This window comes from Gobius niger (assembly GCF_951799975.1).
Source record: "Gobius niger genome assembly, chromosome: 2".
NCBI lineage: Eukaryota > Metazoa > Chordata > Actinopteri > Gobiiformes > Gobiidae > Gobius > Gobius niger.
The window spans coordinates 45,360,004-45,381,686 of record NC_136853.1 but is presented as its reverse complement, the minus strand read 5'-3'; the positions used below and the strand labels follow the sequence as shown (position 1 = coordinate 45,381,686).

General features: G+C 42.0%; 1 protein-coding gene across 12 annotated transcripts in view; it reads left to right on the top strand.

Moving 5' to 3' along the window:
* Positions 1-18,770, top strand: part of cacna1c (calcium channel, voltage-dependent, L type, alpha 1C subunit) — a 373,377-nt gene extending 354,607 nt beyond the window's left edge. For 8 of the 12 annotated variants that reach the window (XM_079552351.1, XM_079552357.1, XM_079552358.1 and 5 more), the window contains 9 exons: positions 274-629; positions 3,671-3,697; positions 11,888-12,007; positions 12,102-12,229; positions 14,456-14,553; positions 14,616-14,712; positions 14,799-14,901; positions 16,507-16,663; positions 17,640-18,770. In XM_079552351.1, coding sequence (XP_079408477.1) covers positions 274-629; positions 3,671-3,697; positions 11,888-12,007; positions 12,102-12,229; positions 14,456-14,553; positions 14,616-14,712; positions 14,799-14,901; positions 16,507-16,663; positions 17,640-18,110 — 1,557 coding nt within the window. In that variant the 3' untranslated portion in view covers positions 18,111-18,770. The remainder of the gene's footprint in view (positions 1-273; positions 630-3,670; positions 3,698-11,887; positions 12,008-12,101; positions 12,230-14,455; positions 14,554-14,615; positions 14,713-14,798; positions 14,902-16,506; positions 16,664-17,639) is intronic. The other 4 variants (XM_079552350.1, XM_079552359.1, XM_079552349.1 and 1 more) reach the window with 1 other exon arrangement.
* Positions 18,771-21,683: the final 2,913 nt, after the last annotated feature.

The window sequence follows — 21,683 nt, the reverse complement described above, 5'->3', positions numbered from 1 at the left end:
ATCTCTACATTCGCCTTAACACACTTGAATAAGAGTGAATGTACCTGTAAAAAAGTCCAGTAAAAAAAAAAAAATCTTCATAAATTTTGATATGAGGAATTTACGGTAAGCAGAATACGATTCAGCTGGCGTTCATTTGCTTGAGCTGCTTGTTCACTCACCTAAAGTCGATCCATCCTTGCACACTGCAGCTGTGTCCTTGGGCAAGACACTTAGCCTTCCTGTAAAATCTGTCTGATCCCCCACCCTAACCCTATACCCTCCGTCTCACAGCGCTCCGGGGGCCTGTTCGGGAACCACGTGAACTACTACAACCAGAGCGACGGGCGCGGCTCCTTCCCCCAGACCTTCACCACCCAGCGGCCCCTGCACATCAGCCAGAAGGGCTCGCCGTGTGAGGGGGAGAGCCCGTCCCACGAGAAGCTCATGGACTCCACCACCTTCACCCCGTCGTCGTACTCCTCGTCCGGGTCCAACGCCAACATCAACAACGCCAACAACACGGGCATGGACCCGGCGCCGGGCAGCCGCTTCCCCAGCCCGTCCATCAGCACCGTGGAGGGGCACACGGAGCAGCCCCTCACGCCCATCCTGCTGCCCCGGTCCGCCTGGTGCTTCCCCCCAAAGAGGTCAGTGACGTTAGAAAAGCTCCTGGTGTTTGTGACTTCCTGTTTTGTTCCGTAGCCTGGGCAGCCATGTGGTTTATTTGCATTGTGTTCTGTAGACGCCAAGTCAGGCCGTCGACCCTTAGTTTGAGCGCGATTTCAAGATGGGATTTAGGCCCCGCCCACAGGAAGTCAAGCAGAGGACCAAAGATATTTGATCAATCCGGTGTATCGTCCATACGAGCTCGGCGTTTTGGGGGTCTGTAAACGAACATTTTCCGAACTAGATCCCACACTGCAAAAAGTGCCCGACTAAAAAACAAGGAAAAAAATCTTAAAATAAGACGTTTTGTCTTGTTTTAAGGAAAAAAATCCTATGCCAATGGGGTCAGCATTATTTTCTTGCTAAGAATTCTTATTTCTAGAATTTAAATATAACAAGAAGGAAACACTCCATTTAAGCAAATAAAGCTAGAATTAAGCAAAATGTCCTCAGGAAATTGAATAATTTAAGGAAAACATTCTTATTTAGTGAAAAATTGTGGGTATTTTACTTAAATGTTGCTTGATTTAAGCAAAATGTTCTTAATAAATACTAATATTTAAGGGACCCACCTCCCTGATGTGGAGCCAGGCTGATGGTCAGAATCACCTGCTGGAGGATTCACCTATTGTACATGTTTTTAGTGGTAGACACGGGGAGAACATGCTCCACACAGAAAGGCCCCGTCCTGGTGGGAATCGAACCCGGGACCTTCGAGCTGTGAAGTTGAGGCTCTAACCGCTGTGCCACCGAGCCGCCCACTTTAAAGAATGGAATGTATTTTCTCTCTGTGAGAAGCAGTTCTTACATTAAGAGTTGCTGATCTTAGTTTTTCTTAAAATAAGAAAAAATATTCTTTGCCTAAAACTGAAGAAGATTCAAAAAGTTTTCAGCAAATTTATCTGAACAAGAAATGGCTAGATTTTATTTCCTAAAATAAGATTTTCTTTCTCAAGAAAATTTTGCTCAAGACATTATTACTTTTTAGGGAAAAAATAAGTTAATATAATAATAAATACATTTTTTACTTGCTTAGAATCCACTTTTTGCAGTGCAGAGTGGAAAGAGCTGAAAAAGCTGTTTACGTGACGCCGTTGTTACGACGTCTCAACTTTTACTAAAACGATGACATCACAGCTCCAGAGTGGTGTCTGATCCATAATCTACTGACCTTATAATGAGTTTAGTCATGGATCTATGATGGTTTTACTCCGCTCCTCTTTGCTCCACTGCCGTCCACAAGTAGAAAAACAGAGTCTGTCTGTGTGGACTGACAGTCAAAGTCACTGACAGGTTTTTCTGCTTTAGTCCCGTCACGTCTGAAGAATAAACTCTCTGCCTCGTCTCTTCTGTAGATCCTAAATGAATCAGTTTCATTTTAACTGTTTACATTCCACAAAGGTTTAGTGTGCATGCGCCCTCTACATCTTGTTCTATTCTCTGAGTTAGCGTAGATAAAGATAAAGACCACAAAGAGGCCCGGCTCTTCCCCTCTAATACCTGCTACTCGAACAGTCAGCATCTCATTACCAGGAAAAGTAAACCTTTTGAATATATTATGAACATGAAATGTACTTGTGGCGCCTGATGAGGAACCACAGTGGTCAAATGGACATCTTCTCAGGCTGTAAACTGTATCGGCCAGTCTCAAACTCTGCGCTTTTCCACTCGAGTGTGTGTCTTCGTCAGGGGAACAAAGCTTAGTCTTAACTGTTGAATAAGTATTGCTCTTTAATCGTTCAATGCTGTCATTATCATAATACAATGATGAAGTCAGATGGCTGGCCAGGCTCCTTGTTTCACCCCCTCCCCTCTGATACCAGGCCAAGGCCGTGGGAACCCAGGGTGCTGAGAGTTTGTGAACGGCAGGCAATATTAACCCTTTAACTCCCGCCTGAACCGAGCACATTTTCTCCAGCTTTACCCCAATCCAAAAGCTTCTGGAAAACAGGTGTGAAAATAGCAACAAAACTGAGACGGAAACAATGGTGGAAATGTGAAAAAAGTGAGAAAACATTGACGAGAAAGTGACAAAAGATTTACAAAAAATTGACACAAATTTGACAAAAAAGTGAGAAAATGTTTTTGAAATATTTAGGAAAAAATGGATGAAAAAGTGATAAGAATTTAACAAAAAAAATGCGAATCATTTGACGAAAAAATGACAAAAAATGGAAAAAAATTTTACAAAAAATGACAAAAATTGTACAAAAATTTTACAAAAAATGACAAAAATTTGACGAAAAATTGAGAAAAAAAGGACGAAAAAAAGGACGAAAAAGTGACAAAAAATTTGCTAAAAAATGGACGAATTTTTTTGAAAAAATGGACGAAAAAGTGATTAGAATTTGACAAAAAAAATGCAAATAATTTGAGGAAAAGTGACAAAAAATTTAGAAAAAAATGACAAAAGTTTTACAAAAAATGACAAAAATTTGACAAAAAAGTGAGAAAAATGTGACGAAAAATTGAGAAAAAAAGGACGAAAAAAGGACTAAAAAGTGACAAAAAAAATTGCAAAAAAAGTGAGAAAAAATTGATGAAAAATGGTGAAAAAATGGACGAAAAAGTGATACGTATTTGACAAAAAAATGTGAATAATTTGACGAAAAAGTGACAAAAAAGTCACGAAAATTTGACAAAAATGAGACGACTGCCCGACAAAAAAAGTGATGAAAAAAAATCTGACGTGAGGAAAAAGATCCATTTAGTTTTGTAGGTCTTTCAAATGAGGCGTTACACTGGCCTACAGGATTTGGGTAAAGCTGAACTGGAGAAAATGCTCTCGGTTCAGGCGGGAGTTAAGAGGTTAATCAATAGGATTTATGCACAGAAAAAGTATTTTGGGGGTACATTTTGTCCCTCAGCGCCCCCTCACTAAAACCTCTTCCCACGGCTCTGTACCAGGCTGTTTCTTCTGCTCTGATCTCTGTCACGCTGTATTCTCTGCATCTCTAACCCTCTGGACCATTTCATCACTTTCTGTTTCCTACTTCTCTCTATCTGAAATGTGGCTGAGCAGGACGTGTTTTTATGACTCCCTCATGCGGTATGTGACCAGGGACACTCGTGTGTGTGTGTGTGTGTGTGTGTGTGTGTGTGTGTGTGTGTGTGTGTGTGTGTGTGCAGGCTTGTAGCTCTCCTTACTCTCGTGCAAAAGCTCCTGCCGTTCATGCCCTGAAAATGACATCGCTGGTTCAGGTCCATAGCAACGCCTCATGCTATGGACCTGTTGTTTCGCTTTTGTTTCAAAAGCAGAAATCGAGCTAACCATGCTAACAAGGCTCGCTTTACAACGATACGGCTGTTATATCTGCACTTAGTTAGACTTCTTAAAGGAATAGGCCACCGTTTTTACATACTGAGATATGTTCTTACCTTAGCTTTGACGAGTTCTTTAGGACCTGTCTGATCTTCAGTCACGTAAACACAGCGCAGACGGCGTTAGCATTTAGCCTCTCCCTCTCTCCTCTATAGCTCCAAAACAGGTCAAGATAGAAGCTACCAAGCTCTTCCACGTTTTCCCTATTTAAATATGGTTACGTGAAGTGTTCCACTACAAAGTATAATTACACAAAATTAAACAATGTGGATTTTCTAAGCGGATAAAAGGGGGGACTATATTGTAAGGCGTAATAATACCAGGAGTAGTTCGAAATCCGTGCAGTAATCTTCACTTTACTGTGCGGATGCCAAACTACTCCTGGTAGCTTCTATCTTGACCTGTTTTGGAGCTATAGAGGAGAGAGGGAGAGGCTAAATGCTAACGCCGTCTGCGCTGTGTTTACGTGACTGAAGGAACGGGGGAAGATCAGACAGGTCCTAAAGAACTCGTCAAAGCTCAGGTAAGAACATATCTCAGTGTGGAAAAACGGTGGCCTTTTCCTTTAATCCCCGCCTCACTGAGTGCATTTCTCCAGTTCAGCTTTACTGAGTCCATAAGGTCACGGCCTATGGGCCAGTGTAACGCCCCATTTGAAAGCTAAGACCTACAAAAGTATTTTGCTTGCGTTGTTGCCACTTTTTGGACATTTTTTTCCATCGCTTTTTTGTTGGATTTTCTCACATTTTCACAGCTTTTTGTCCCTTTTTTGTATCACAAGTTGAGCTTTTGGCCATGTTGTTTTGCTGTTTCCTTATCAAAAACACCCCAAGAGTGTTTTTTGGGTTCATTCACGCAGCTCTCAGTAATCCTCCTGAATCCTGCTCTGAGCAGCTGCTGCGCCCTCTGCTGGTGAACGACTCACCTGTTCAGTTGTGTCGTCACAGCGGAAACCGAAGTGCTCGACGTCTGCTAAACAGCTTTTACATTATTTCTGTCGTAAAAAAAAAAAAGGAAGTGCCCGACTCGTCCGCGCTGCCCCTGCAGAGAAAACAAACGCACCCCTGAACGTCTGAACAGATGTTATGTTTGCTCAGAAAGCTGTGAAGGAGGAGCTCTTTCTAACCTACTCTGGACACGCCTGTTTTTCTTACCTAATGATTATGTGGCGAAAATGCGCGAAAGGACAGACTTTATTCAACCTTCCTAAAGAAGAGGCCACTCACCAGGAATTTCTCTCCGGGATTCGGCGACTCTCAGTCTGAACAGTGTTTTTCTGTGACTGTCTCTGATGGATGTTGATGAACCTTCGCCAGAATCAAAGTGGATTAACTTTAACCAACGCGAGTCACATCAAGTGTTAGCCATTCATGAAGCTGTGTTGCAGATGTCAACACCGTATAACTGCATCATCAAATAACTTCACTTTTTGCTGTGTTTTTATATTTCTACTACGATAAAGTTGTATGCGCGGAGAGAGGGGGCGGAGTTAACTGAATCCAAGCGCTTTGTCTTCCGTGTTTGAAAAATACCTCCAGAAAACACTAATATTTATCACGACAATTAGTGCTCCATAGTGGTAGTGGTACAATATATCATATAAATGCCTATACTTAACTTTGGAATGGCTAAAATAACTGTTTTTGGGCGCTACGAATGTCTATGCGTCTGCAGTAGCCACAGCCAATCGCATCATCGTATCAGATGACGTGCGACGAACCCGCTGTAAACTTTCAAGCTAAACTACCGTAAATGCTCTAATATCGGCCGGGGCCTTTATTTACTCGAGGGCATCTCGGACCAGGTCTTTATTGGAACCAGGCCACAATTAGAGACAGGCCTTTATTTCTATTTGAGCAAAACGGACGACCAGGAAAACGAAGAAAAACGAGATTTGTGTCCATTTGCACCAAAAATATTAGGTTCATTTATTAACATTTCAAACCCTCTCCCAGCGGCTGGAACATTGACGCCTTTTATTTTGTCGGGACAACAGGAAGTGTTTCGTTGCTGTTAGCGGAGCTTTGACATCAGTGTCACTGCAGGTTTCTGTTTCGTTTTTACCTTGGACCGGATTATTTGTCGTTATCTCGTGTAAAAGGCGAGTTTAGACGGAGCGTTTGTGTTTGTGATCGATCATGAGACTGACCCGAGAGAAGACGAGACGCTCGCGCTGATGGGAGGAGTTATTTTGAGGCGTGGGACTGACCTGCACACGGAGCAGCTGGACGTGCTTTGAAGACGCGATGGAGACTTTATTAAAACCCTGGAGGGTCACAGGCCAGTATGAGAGAATTTACGGTATTTCGAACACGGTCTGAAGCTTGATCAAAAGATGGCGTCGCGCCTGCTGCTGTCATGTTGGATTCACAAATAAACTTTTTTTTTTCAAGCTTCTGTCTGTCGATCAGTGCGCCATCGTCTCGCCGTCCCTCCTCGTTCTGTCCCCAAATCCATGCAAAGATTCCGGCCCTGGTCCCGCCTGAAGATTGAAAGGATTCGAGCGCTCACAGCAGCACGGGGATTCCCAGGCTAACTTTTTTTGTGGGGTTTTTGTCACCGTTGCTATTTTGACCATTTTTGTTAAGAAGCTTTTAGATTTAAAGCCAAACTGGAGAAAATGCGCCCGGTTCAGCTGGGGGTAAAAGGTTAAATGTATTTTACGCATTAGCCAACAGTGCATGTCTCTGTTTAATGATGCCATGTCAAGCAAATGTGGATTATTTCTGAATGTTTCACAGCAGCAGGTGATCTGATCTCGGGGTTTGTCTAGTGCTGCCTTCACGAGCTCAAACAAACCACTGGACAACTTTGTGTCTTCTTTAATCCTTTTTATTTACATGACGATAATTGGAAAAAGAGACTCTGTTATAATTGCGTAGCTAAATGCATAGTGTTGCTTCATAACAGTTCGTAATAAGCCAAATGCCCGTCTCGACTGTGCATGTGTGGGTCAATCAGGCTCCTGATTTCAGCCCAAACAAACCACTGTCATTGAAATGTGTGAGCGAGTCCAGGTGGAGCGAGAACACTGGAGTCTGAGCCATAAACCGTAAGACTTATGGGCATTTGTTTAAAGACGATAAGTCTCAAGTGACATTTCCTGCAAATATTTATGTTGTCAATATCTTGAAAGCGAGGGAACAGTCAGGAGTGGACGATAGTGGACCATAGTGGACCATAGTGGACCATAGTGGACCATAGTGTGGACCATAGTGGACCATAGTGGACCATAGTGGACCATAGTGGACAATAGTGGACCATAGTGGAACATAGTGGACCATAGTGTGGACCATAGTGGACCATAGTGGACCATAGTGGACCATAGTGGACCATAGTGTGGACCATAGTGGACCATAGTGGACCATAGTGGACCATAGTGGACCATAGTGGACCATAGTGGACCATAGTGGAACATAGTGGACCATAGTGGGACCATAGTGGACCATAGTGGACCATAGTGGACCATAGTGGACCATAGTGGACCATAGTGGGACCATAGTGGGACCATAGTGGGACCATAGTGGGACCATAGTGGACCATAGTGGACCATAGTGGAACATAGTGGACCGTAGTGGACCATAGTGGAACATAGTGGAACATAGTGGACCGTAGTGGACCATAGTGGAACATAGTGGACCATAGTGGACCATAGTGGAACATAGTGGAACATAGTGGACCGTAGTGGACCATAGTGGAACATAGTGGACCATAGTGGACCATAGTGGAACATAGTGGAACATAGTGGACCGTAGTGGACCATAGTGGAACATAGTGGACCATAGTGGACCATAGTGGACCGTAGTGGAACATAGTGGACCATAGTGGACCATAGTGGACCGTAGTGGAACATAGTGGAACATAGTGGACCGTAGTGGACCATAGTGGAACATAGTGGAACATAGTGGACCATAGTGGAACATAGTGGACCATAGTGGACCGGGGAATGACAGGACACCGACACTTTTTAAATCATTTAAATTAGTCTTGGAATCACAGGGGGAAGTTTCAAAACAGTGTTGATGTTAAATATAGAAGGTAAATTTCCATCTGTCACATTAGCGATCGATTAGCCGTGTTGTACCATCAGATCACTCGTAACAAAAAGAATACAAATAAAGTTAATTCAGATGGCCTAGCCCAGTGGTTCTCAACCTTTTAGAGCCGCGACCCCCATTATAACAGTTAATTAGGATCGTGACCCCCACCCGGGTCAGACCATGGGAAAAACATGGACATTAAACCCCTTAACTCCCACCTCAACCGAGCACATTTTCTCCAGTTTGGCTTTACCCCCAGTCCAAAAGCTTCTGGGAAAATAGCGACAGAACTGAGACGAAAACAAGGATGGAAATGTGACAAAAAAGTGAGAAAACATTGACAAAAAAGTGACAAAAAATGGACGAAAAAATGACAAAAATGTGACACAAAAATGACAAAAAAATGATGAAAAAGTTACAAAATGAGTTGAATACCCAACAAAAAAATGATGGAAAACAAATCTAATGACGTGAGGAAAAAGATCCTCTCGGTTCAGGCGGGAGTTTAGAGGTTAAACTATATAACTCTTAAAAAACAGAAAAAAAACAATGGCTAAAACAAAAATGAATTAAATTTAGAACAATTAATGGCACCCTGGTAAAATAGCACGTATGCTACGACACCATAATAATAATATTAAAATATATATTTTATCTATATGCTCTGGCGACCCCCTAGTGGGTCCCGACCCCAGGTTGAGAACCCCTGGCCTAGCCTATGTGTGTGCCTGGTCCCAATTAAAACAAAGATTTTGTTTACTGTCCACTTCCTTATTGACAAAAAAAGAGAGAAGGATTCTATGTTTTTATTTCTCATTCCAGTTTAAATGTCCTGAATGTCGGGACTTGAGGCCACAGTTTCAGACCCTGCACTTTGCCCAACAGTCGCCTAAAGGGGCAGAAATGTTTTTCTCACATAGTTTTTCCAACTCTGTGAACCAGGACTGAACGTCACTTTTGAAGCATCGCTACTTATGAACGGTCTTCAGTTCTTTCAGTTTCTGTGTCTCCGTTCGCAGCCCTCGTGTAAAAATAGACTTTATGCTAACATTGTAACGAGCTCCACGGCGACGACAAAAACGCTTTAAATCATCAACTTTCCAGCGGTTAAAACGGCCCAAATCTGAGTTTCTTCGTTGCTTCACGCTATCTGTCAATACTGTTTGGTAGCCGAAATAAATTCCATTACCCATAATGCACCGGGCGACCCGAGATGGGCATTCGGCTTATTACCACAATGAGAGCACGTGAAGGCAGCATTAGCGTTAATGTGAGTTTGATCTGGTGCGACCTGTAACACAGAGTATCGGCATCAGAGGAGGAACGATACGAGAGATGCAAACAAACAAACAAACAAACAAACAAACATCTGACGAGGATTTAGACCCTGTGGCTTTCATGAACTGTTGCTTTTATTGCTACATCATTTTGCTTAAAATATCGGCTTCCCTCAAACTTTTCCTGTTTACGCTTTGGCTCTTCAGCTCTATTGCCGTAGCTCAATGCGCTAACACAGGCAACACCACGGAACTTCTGCTGAACATACAGAGCCTCTCGTGAGTATTCATACACCTTGAACTTTTGCACATTTTGTCATGTTTACAACCCTAAACATAAAGATTTTATTTTGATTTTTTTACTGAACGTTCACACACAAGTAACAGACAACTGTGAAGTGAAAGCGAAATGATACATGATTCTGTTATTTTTCAAAAAATAGAAAACCGAAAAGTGGGCCGTGCATAAGTATTCATACAGATGAATGAATACTTTGTGGAACCCCCTTTTACTGCAATAACAGCACAAGTCTTTTGGGGTTTGACTCTACAAGATTAGCACATGTAGAGACTGACATTTTAGCCCATTCCTCTTTACAAAACAACTCCAGCTCTGTCACATTAGAAGGAGAGCGTTTGTGAACAGCAGTTTTCAGATTATTCCACAGATTTTCAATAGGATTTAGGTCAGGACTTTGACTGGGCCATTCTAACACATTAACATGTTTTTGTTGAAACATTCCATTGTAGATTTATCTTTGTGTTCCGGGTCATTGTCCTGCTGAAGGTGAATCTCCGCCCCAGCCTCAGTTCTCTTGTGACTCCAGCACATTTTCCTCCAAAATTTCCCCATATTTGGCTCCATCCATGTTCTTCCCAGTTCCCGCTGGGGAAAAGCAGCCCCACAGCATGATGCTCCCCCCGTATATTTGACACTGGGGATGGTGCACTCAGGACCATGAGCAGTGTCAGGTTTGCTCCATACATAACGTTTGTCTCATCTGACCAAAGCTCCTTCTTCCACATGGAGCTGTGTCCTCCATATGACTTCTACAAACTTCAAACAGGATTTCTTATGGCCTCCTTTCAATAATGGCTTTCTTCTTCCACTCGTCCATGAAGGCCAGATTTGTGTAGATACGACTTATAGTTGTCCCATGTCCAGATTCCCCCAGCTCAGCAGCAGGACTTCACAGCTCCTCCAGAGTTATCTTGGGGCACTTGGTTGTATTTCTGACCAGTGTTCTCCTTGTTCAGTTTGTTAGTTTATGTGAACAGCCGTGTCTTGGTAAGTTGGCAGTGGTGCTTTACTCTTTCCATTTCTGAATGATGGATTGAACAGTTGCTCCGGGAGATGTTTAAATCTTGGGAAATCTTTGTATAACTTAACGCTGCTTTAAACTTCTCCACAGCTTTATCCCTGACCTCTCTGGTGCTCCTTGACCATCATGATGTTGTTCAGTGACCACAGCTCTGAGGGCCTAAAAGAACAGCTGAAATTAAACTGAGAGTAGATTACACACAGGTGCCTCTATTTAACCGTTAGGCCAAGGTGTGAACATTCTGCCGTCATTAGGAATGTTTTAAAGGCAATTTAATACACTCAGAAAATGCTGTATGATACTTATGCACGCCCCACTTTTCACTTTTCTATTTTTTGAAAAATAACAGAATCATGTATCATTTCTCTTTCACTTCACAGTTGTCAGTTACTTGTGTGTGAACGTTCAGTAAAAAAAATCCAAATAAAATCTTTATGTTTAGGGCTGTAAACATGACAAAATGTGCAAAAGTCCAAGGTGTATGAATACTCACGAGAGGCTCTGTAGCTTCAATGTGGACCCGAGTTAGACTTGACTTTATTTATGTGATAAATCACTTCATATTCTACCAGAAAATGGCTAAAAACAGTGAAAAAATGTGTTTCTCTAAAGATTCTATGTCCCCCCTTGGAGAAGCCACGCCCCCTTCTATGCCGTCTGTATCCATAGAGCTCCACAGTCCCGCCTCCTCTCCACAGTCCCGCCTCCTCTCCACAGTCCCGCCTCCTCTCCACAGTCCCGCCTCCTCTCCACAGTCCCGCCTCCTCTCCACAGTCCCGCCTCCTCTCCACAGTCCTGCCTCCTCTCCACAGTCCCGCCTCCTCTCCGGTCCGGAAGTAAAACTCCCCTTGCTTTGAGACCGTATTGATTTGGAATAAAGTCTTTAACTCCGTCAGCTTGGGCTGAATCCAGCTCTCGCAGAGTCAGATGCTTGGCTGTCAATTTTTTGGTTCCAAAAAATTGACAGCCAAGATTTCTTTGTATAGTGCCGTTCACAGACACGCTGAGCTCCACATCTGCGACGACAGACCCTCCCAAACTGTAGCGGGAGCTTTGAGAAACCAGAACCTGCGTGTGGGAGGGCGGGGTCTCGACTAGCGAAAGGGTTTCCTGGTGTTGCCTGAGCCGAGCCTCCTCCTGTGAAGCATGTCGCTGCCGTTTTCCCGTTTGACGCCTGTGGTTATCTGTGTGTGTTCTGTCTCCCTGTGGTCCGTGTTTTATTTTCATGTTTTTGCTGTCGGTCTGTCCTTTGTGTTTTGTGCGTTTGTCCACCCGTAGCTCGGACTCTAGCGACAGCCGCTTGCCCATGATCTGCAGAGGGGAGGGCTCTATGGAGGAGACGTACGACGAGAGCTTCGCCGACGACAGGGAGGACGTGCGCTCTCTCTCCTCTGACATGTACTGTCCCCGAGACCAAAATCTGCCATTTCGGTTTATCTCTGTGCGGCGCGTGTTGTTGTGCGGGTGCTCATGTCTCTCTGTGTGGGTTAAGGCTGGTGTACCAGGACGACACCTGCAAGCAGCTGAGTCCCATGGAGGAGGTGCAGGAGGTGGAGGAGAGACGAGCAGGAGGAGGCTGGCAGTCGCCCCGAAGAGTGTTCCTCTGCCCCACCTCTCTGGGTGAGCCTTAAAGGGACTATACGGGGTTTAAAGATGTCAAAATGATGTGTTTTCCTCCCCCTGCATGTTCCAATAACGTCCTAATGTGTGGAATGAGCTCAGACCTGTTCACCACAACGAACACATTAACAAAAAGGTGTTGATTCGGGTCCGAAGCTTAAAGGAACAGGCCACCGTTTTTCCACACTGAGATATGTTCTTACCTGAGCTGTGACGAGTTCTTTAGGACCTGTCTGATCTTCAGTCACGTAAACACAGCGCAGACGGCGTTAGCATTTAGCCTCTCCCTCTCTCCTCTATAGCTCCAAAACAGGTCAAGATAGAAGCTACCAAGCTCTTCCACGTTTTCCCTATTTAAATATGGTTACGTGAAGTGTTCCACTACAAAGTATAATTACACACAATTAAACAATGTGGATTTTCTAAGCGGATAAAAGGGGGGACTATATTGTAAGGCGGAATAATACCAGGAGTAGTTTGGCGTCCGCACAGTAAAGTGAAGATTACTGTGCGGATTTTTTACATTTTGTCATTTTTGTCAAATTTTTGTCAATTTTTGTCATTTTTTTGTCTTTTTTGTCACATTTTTGTAATTTTTTTTGGTCATTTTTTTGTATTTTTTTGGTAATTGTTGTCCATTTTTTCGTCGATTTATTATAAATGTTTTGTCATTTTTTTGTCATTTTTTTGTCATTTTTTTGTCATTTTTGTCAAATTTTTGTCAATTTTTGTAATTTTTTGTAATTTTTTGTAATTTTTTGGTCAATTTTTGGGTCAATTTATTATAAATTTTTTGTCTTTTTTTTTACATTTTGTCAAATCTTGTCAAATTTTTGTCATATTTTTTTGTCATTTTTTTTTATTTTTTTGGTAATTTTTTGTCAATTTTTTCGTCGATTTATTATAAATTTTTTGTCTTTTTTTTTACATTTTGTCAAATCTTGTCACATAACGTAGTAATAATACCAGGAGTAGTTTGGCATCCGCACAGTAAAGTGAAGATTACTGCGGATTTCTAATTACTCCTGGTATTATTACGCCTTACAATATAGTCCCCCCTTTTATCCGCTTAGAAAATCCACATTGTTTAATTTTGTGTAATTATACAAAGGCCCAATACACACTAGTGGAATCATGAAGAAGAAGCTAACAGGCTAACAGGCAAAGCTAAGTGCGGGCTAGCACCACTTAAACAGTATTTACAGCCACAATGCATTATCTCCATTGTGTAATTGGATATTGAATATCCCTCTGTCCCTTTGTCTTTTCTGTCAGTGTAGGATTTACTCTCACGGACAATTCATGAAGAAAAAACCTTAACTTGCTACGACACCTGCAGTGGTGCTTACGGCCTCTAGGGGCACGAGTTGCTTAGTACTGCTTTAAGTCAATTGGACAATCTTGCAAAAAGTTAACACGAGTAACGCCATGAATGATAACATGTGACATTGTTAATATATTAAGGCGAGACACTGCAGGGGAAGAGGGAAAAAAAATGTATATTTACAGATTTCAATTTGAAACTGTTGCTGTCGATCACTGGAATAAATGTGAGAAAAAAATACATGGCAAGTTTTCTGTCATTTTATCTTTTCATATAAGAACAAGGTGTTTTATGCCTAAAAATCATCTTTTCGGCGATGAAATCTGAATAATGGACAGAGCTACATTCAAATTTATGGTTTCATTTTATTGATGAATGAGTTGCCAGGACTTTCTCAGAGGGGATTCAGGATTTCTTGTTTAGTTTTAAAATAAGCTGTTTTTTAGTGGAAACAATTGTAAAAATGTAATTTTCGCCTTATTTTTTGACATTCAAAACTCAATAAATGGGGCTTAAGGGATTAAATAATAAAAAATCCCTCTGAAAAAATCTTCCAAATATTGTTCAGTCCAAGGCTGGAAAATGTGAAGTCTTTAGGTCCGACTGACGTGGACATAGTGTCGCCACAATGACAGAAACATGTGTTTTGAGAAAAAGGCCCTTGAAATTGTGTTCTCCCATATAAGTCTATGGGGGAACATTGAATCAGCGCAATATTTAAACATGTTATTGTGAAGATTAGGCATATTTTCTGTTTCCGGGTGAAAGCTTGTATGTTCAGAGACAGATTTGGCCCAAAACCTGAAAACTGAACAAATTGAGTTTTGCCTGTAGTGTCTCCCCTTAAGTCAAACAAATAAGTGTTTTCATTCTAAACATTTCAACTGTGTCTGTGATTCCAGGGCGGAGATCATCCTTTCACTTAGAGTGTCTCAGGAGACAGTCAAAGCCAGATGTTTCCCAAAAGACAGCCGTCCCGCTGCACCTCGTACATCACCAGGTTTGTTCGGAGTCAGTATCAGCCGTGTCCTACAGTTCTGCTGACCTCTGTCTCCTGTCCAGGCTTTGGCGGTGGCCGGGCTGAGTCCTCTCCTCAGACGGAGTCACTCACCCACTCTCTTCAGCCGGCTGTGCTCCACGCCTCCAGCCAGTCCCACGGGTACCTCAGCTTTGGATGTGCAGTGTGTTTTAAAGAGAGGTCACTGTTGGCTTCATCAATCATGGCTTTTGTGTCTTTCCCCTCAGGCGGTGAAGCCTCGTACCAGCGGGTGCCCTTCCTGAGGCTCGAGGGCACGAACTCCCATGAAAAGCTCAATACCAGTTTGCCCTCAGTGAACTGCGGGCCCTGGTACAGTACTTTTACACTCTACACCAGTGGTTCTCAACCTTTTGGCGCCGCAAACCCCCATTTTAACAGTAAAAGGGATTCGTGACCCCCGCTCGGGTCACACCGTGAGGAATAGAAATAGTAGCCGACATAATTCTTAACCTCTTAACTCCCGCCTGAACCGAGAGGATCTTTTTCCTCAAGTCGTCATGTTTTTTTCCATCATTTTTTTGTTGGGTTTTCAACTCATTTTTGTAACTTTTTGTCATTTTTTTTGTCATTTTTTGTCACATTTTTGTCATTTTTTTGTCACATTTTTGTAACTTTTTCTCATTTTTTTGTCACATTTTTGTCAGTTTTTGTCAAATTTTTGTCATTTTTTTCACATTTTTGTTATTTTTTGGTCAAATTTTTATCAAATTTTCATCACATTTTGTCATTTTTTTTTCACATTTTTGTAACTTTTTGTCATTTTTTTCGTCAGTTTTTGTCAAATTTTTGTCACATTTTTGTCATTTTTTTGTCACATTTTTGTCAAATTTGTCACATTTTTGTCATTTTTTTGTCACATTTTTGTCACATTTTGTCACATTTTTGTCACATTTTGTCACATTTTTGTCATTTTTTTCACATTTTTGTCATTTTTTTCACATTTTTGTCATTTTTTGTCATTTTTTGTCACATTTTTGTCACATTTTGTCACATTTTTGTCATTTTTTTCACATTTTTGTCATTTTTTGTCATTTTTTTGTCACATTTTTGTCACATTTTGTCACATTTTTGTCACATTTTGTCACATTTTTGTCATTTTTTTCACATTTTTGTCATTTTTTTCACATTTTTGTCATTTTTTGTCATTTTTTGTCACATTTTTGTCACATTTTTGTCATTTTTTTCACATTTTTGTCACATTTTTGTCATTTTTTTGTCACATTTTTGTCACATTTTTGTCATTTTTTTGTCACATTTTTGTCACATTTTTGTCACATTTTTGTCATTTTTTGTCACATTTTTGTCACATTTTGTCACATTTTTGTCATTTTTTTCACATTTTTGTCATTTTTTGTCATTTTTTGTCACATTTTTGTCACATTTTTGTCATTTTTTGTCACATTTTTGTCACATTTTTGTCACATTTTTGTCATTTTTTTGTCACATTTTTGTCATTTTTTTTGTCACATTTTTGTCATTTTTACATCAATTTTTTGTCAATCTCTTGTGACATTTTTGTCATTTTTCCATAAATTTTTCGTCACTTATTTGACCCATTTCCATCATAGTTTTCATCTCAGCTTTTTTCCAGAAGCTTTTGGATTGGGGTAAAGCCAAACTGGAGAAAATGTGCTCGGTTCAGGTGGGAGTTAAGGGGTTAAAAAAAATGGCTAAAATGAAATTCATCAAACTACAAACAAATAATGGCACTCTGGTCAAATAGCAACACACATGCTACGATAATCAGATTATAAGCTAATGGAAATATGGCTATTTTACCTAAGTGATCTGCTCTACACACATGGGGGGTCATTTACCAAGAGAGGTGCTGGAAAATGGGCTGTGTCTGATTTTACTTTTGAATTGCATGTGAGCGAACACTTTTCCTTCTGCATAACTCTGTCTCTCCTGCAGGTATAACGACAGTAATGGGAACAGCCGGACACCCACCCCCAGCACCTCCGGAGCCCCGGGGAGATCCCCGCGGCCCCTGTCCCTCACAGTGCCCTCTCTGCTGGGCAAAGATTCCTGCTCACTGTCCCATGGCAGTGCGGGCAGCCTGGTGGAGGCAGTAAGCGTGCGTTTTATATTTGCCACAGACATAAATCAGTGTTTCCCATCCTGGAGTCCAACCTCACCCAAAGCAGAGTGTGCATTCAAATATGAGAACTGAGCAGTAGTTTGAGCAGTGACGGACTGGGACTGAAAAATGGCCCTGGCCCAAATTAGCGTAAATGCGCACACCACAAATAGGCCTACATATTTTCTCGCATTTTCTCAAGTTCAGCTTTACCCAAATCTAAAGCTTCTCATCTGAAGAACAAAAGTGATAGGAACTTTTTGACATGTTGTCACAACGTTTGTCAATTTTTTTAGGCTTTTTTTTGTTGCTTTTTCATGCAGTGTTAGTTTTGACAACATGTTTTTATTTAGTTTTAGTCTTAGTCTTTTGACGGAAATGTAATTCAATTTTAGTCGAGATTTAGTCAAAAATATATCTTTTTTATCTAGTTTTAGTCGACTAAAATTGCATGTCACTTTTCATTCACAATATTCATTATAATCATATTTAATCAAAGTCCTCTGCTTCATGGAGCTGCTCCACATGAACAAAGCTCAGAGCTGATCCTTTACCAGAGAATTTACATGATCTGAGGCTCTTTCAGACGCTCAATACAAGTTTGGATGATTTTAGTCTCTCCTTTTCATTTTTATTTAGTCCTATTTTAGACGACGAAATTAACACTGTTTTCTTGGCTTTTTTTCTTTTTTGCCGGTTTTTTTGGTCATGTTTCTGTTGGTTTTTCATAGATTTTTTTTCCGTTGCTTTGTTTTCATCCTCGTTTTCGTCACTATTTTGATGCTTTTCTTTTAAGCTTTTAGATTTGGGTAAAGCTCGGTTGAGGCGGGACCGGTGGCCCTAGAGCCAGTGGCCCCTTTGTGCTCTTCCAGAACGGACATATGGCCAGTCCGCCCCTGAGTTTGAGTGTTTTCTGCACATACGTAAAGGTTGCTGTCGATAACCCTGGTTCTGACCCTCTCTGCAGGTGCTAATATCCGAAGGCCTGGGTCAGTTCGCCCAGGACCCCTCCTTCATCGAGGCCACCAAAGCGGAGCTGGCAGACGCCTGTGACATGACCATCGAGGAGATGGAACACGCAGCCAACAACATCCTGAACGGGAACGCGGCGGCCCTCGCCCCGAGCAGCTCAGGCGCCCACTGCAGCCTACGGCCCCCGCACAGCCCCGGCACGCACAGGGACCACCGAGGCAGCGAGGGCAGCGGGTCCGAGGGCGGCAGCAGAGGCTCCGTCCACGAGCCGTCCTCTGTGGAGGAGCGGCAGGAGCTGTTAGCCCTCGGGACAGAGGCGGAGGAGGAGGAGGAGGAGGAGGGGGAGGGGTCCCAGCGCAGGTCCCTGCTGCTGGGCTCAGAGGGGCAGATGCTGCTGGAGTCAGAAGGGCAGAGGAACAGTGCGTTGCTGGAGGACGATGACATGGAGTGTGTGACCAGCTTGTAGAGCTGGTTCTGTCCTCTCAGACTCAGGCTCTCTGTGGCGCTGCAGCCGAGGCTCGGACCGCCCACACCCACTGCCTCTGCTCGGGACGCTCCGACAGGACTGTGGGGCCAGTGCCATGAGCTGGTCCTGCGTCTGTACGTGTGCGTTTGTAGTCAAGTATATGCTCTATACTCTCTTCTACTGCGTGTATGCTGTGTCTGTCTCCACTCGTCCACTCGAGTGTGTCTCTAAAGTGCCTCACAGTTTCTGTCCTCAGACGGTAAAGAGCAGATGAGAAGCAAAAATGAAAGAAATGATGGAACAGGGAGTTCGTTTGGGACTTCCTGGATATGACGTGTTTGTTTTCATTTCCTTCTTCAGTGTTGATTTCTTTGTTGTTTTTTCTGGCGCCCTGAGGCCAGCGGACAGCAGACCAGCTCACGGAGGATCGGACACAGTCTGGCCCGTCCTCTGGAGGTCAGAGCTCAGCCCTCTCTGATTATGAAGCGCTGTATTGAGAAAATTTCTCCTCCTCTTCCAAAGCTAAGGATCCTTGAGCACAGCTCTGCCAGCCTGGGAAGGGCATTCATATCACACTCCGCTCCCAGACAAAACAGGGGAGGGGGTTTTGAGGGACAGACCACACACCCCCGGGGGCCACTGACAGAGACGGACCACCTCGTCTTTCCCCCGCTGAGTCCCCGGAGGGACGGTTTAGCCGGTCCCTTTTGCCTGATACCTCGAGCGCTCCTTGCTGCTCCCTCGCTCCTTCTCCCTGCTCTTCGCACCGTCCTCCTCATTCCGTTTTTTGCTTTCTTTTGTTTCGCCACCGAGAGTCCTGCGTGTGGAATGTTTTCGGGCAGAGGAGCTCGAAGTCTGGAGTGAGCGATTTGAAAGTCACCCCCCTCCTCTTCCTCTAAACATGACCGACCCGTCAGCCACGCACTCTCTCCGCTCCCTCCGTGTATTTAACCTTTTATTATCGTGCAAAACCCGGCTCGCCGTGATATTTTGTTCCATCCAACAATCTATCCTTGGGGCGCCGGTCTTATAATTAAATGTGTTTTTGCTCAGTTTCTTTTAGGAGACTTTTAAGAGGTTTTAAGTATCGCAGCAGGGCGTTAGTGTTCGCGTGTATAGACTTTAACCTGCGTGTGCGTCTGCGTTTTAGTACAAGGCGACTGCGTGAGCGGATGAATTCACAAAATGACTTTAATGTATTTTAAAAAAGGGGCTCCTCGCTCCTCTCTTCGTATGCACCTTTTACAGATTGTATCTATTTATTTATTTATTTTTCCCAGACGTGAGGTGTGTGTGTGCGCTTGAATGGTGCATAATGTGTTTTTTGCAAACGATTTTAAGCCTAGACGGTAATTTAAGGTAGCATTACGAGTTTGCCGATTTCTTTTCGTACGACGAGGGGCGTGTTCCGTGCGAGATCGCGGGGCCTCCTTCAACACAGGGTTTAACCGCGGACGGACATGCTTCCAGAGCGTCTCGGATTTCGTTTAGTCGGAGTCAGAGGCTGCGCTCTGATTCTCTCGGGAAATCCACCTCGGGGTTTGTTTCTCTCACGCTGCAGAAAGTGAATATCGAGCATTGGCGTAAATGACTTGAATTGAGGAAATGTTTCTTGTTTTGAGCGGTTTTCACTCATTTAGACACTTTTCCTGATCGGACCGAGTTTGCTTTGCTTGTTTGAGGACATTTCAGACCAGTTCTAGGGTAAATCTCGCTTGAAATAAGAAAGTAAAATTGCCAATGAGATAAGACCAAGTTTCTTTCCCCATTGGCAAAGAAAATGACCTGAAATAAGGACGAAATGTATCGAAACGAGTCAGAAACATCTCAGAACAAGTGAAATAATCCAGGACAAACGCCCAACAACTTCTTAACTAGTCAAAACAACTAAAATGTGGATTATTGTGCTCAAATTGAGATGTTTATACTGATCTAGTTAAATACTTTTTGCAGATTGAATAAGGAGCGAGCCGAAAGCCAACACTGCGAAAAGTAATAAACTAGTAATAAACTAGATTAGTATAAACATCTCCAAAAATGTTTAGTATAAACAAAAATGTTTATACTAATCTATGTCACAAAAATGTCACAAAAATTCGACAAAAATTCAACAAAAATGTCCCAAAAATTCAACAAAAATGTGACAAAAATTTGACAAAAATGTGACAAAAACTCAACCAAAAAATGACAAAAACTCAACAAAAATGTCACAAAAATTCAACCAAAAAATGACAAAAATTCAACAAAAACTCAACAAAAATGTGACAAAAAGTGACAAAAATTTCACAAAAATTAGACAAAAATGTGACAAAAACTCAACACAAAAATGACAAAAACTCAACAAAAATGTCACAAAAATTCGACAAAAATTTCACAAAAATTAGACAAAAATGTGACAAAAATTCAACCAAAAAATGACAAAAATTCAACAAAAATTCAACAAAAATTCAACAAAAATTCAACAAAAATTCAACAAAAATTCAACAAAAATTCAACAAAAATGTCACAAAAACTCAACCAAAAATGACAAAAATTCAACAAAAATGTCACAAAAATTCGATGTTTCTGACTCGTTTCGATACATTTCGTCCTTATTTCAGGTCATTTTCTTTGCCAATGGGGAAAGAAAATTGGTCTTATCTCATTGGCAATTTCACTTTCTTATTTCAAGCGAGATTTACCCTAGAACTGGTCTGAAATGTCCTCAAACAAGCAAAGCAAACTCGGTCCGATCAGGAAAAGTGTCTAAATGAGTGAAAACCGCTCAAAACAAGAAACATTTCCTCAATTCAAGTCATTTAAGACAATGCTTGATATTCACTTTTTTGCAGTGTACAACTATTTACTATTTTTTCTTTCATTTTTTCTTTCATTTTTTTACCTTTTTCTAGAGTAACTCAGAAGTACAAGGACCAGAAATGTACTGCCAACTTCAAGGCGTTGACTGATTCATCATGTTTTGTATATATATATATATATATATATAGATGTATATTTATATATACATATATACGTAATTAGGGCTGGAGAACAGATGCTGCAGGATCCACTTTATCGTATATCTTACACACTTTTGTCACGATCCGATACGTATCACGATACTCAGGGGCCGATACGTATTGCGATACAATAATTATAAATGATAAGTTTACCTTAAAATGTTTAAAAGTCATGACTCCAAAGTTTATAAACCAAATGCATTTGACATTTATTGACGTGTTAAAGGGATGTTTCAGGATGTTTGACATAGGGCCTCATTGTGTTGCTGATTTCTGGAGATGTTTTTTTTTCTAATTCATGCAGTTCTTATATTTGAAGAGTTTCGTGGCGCTAGGCTAATGCTAGGCTAGTGCAAGTCTATGGTATCAGCTAGCCTGCATTAGAAACAGTGTGACCCGCTCATCACTCATAACACCAGACTAACCATATAAATGTCTGTGTCCATAGAGTTTGGAATATAACTGACCTGCATCACATGAACGATCACAGGGACTATTTTCTCGCAGATCACTCCGCCGCTGCGTAGTTTATAACACTGGTTCCCAACCTTTTTTGCCTCGCGAACCCCTTGAG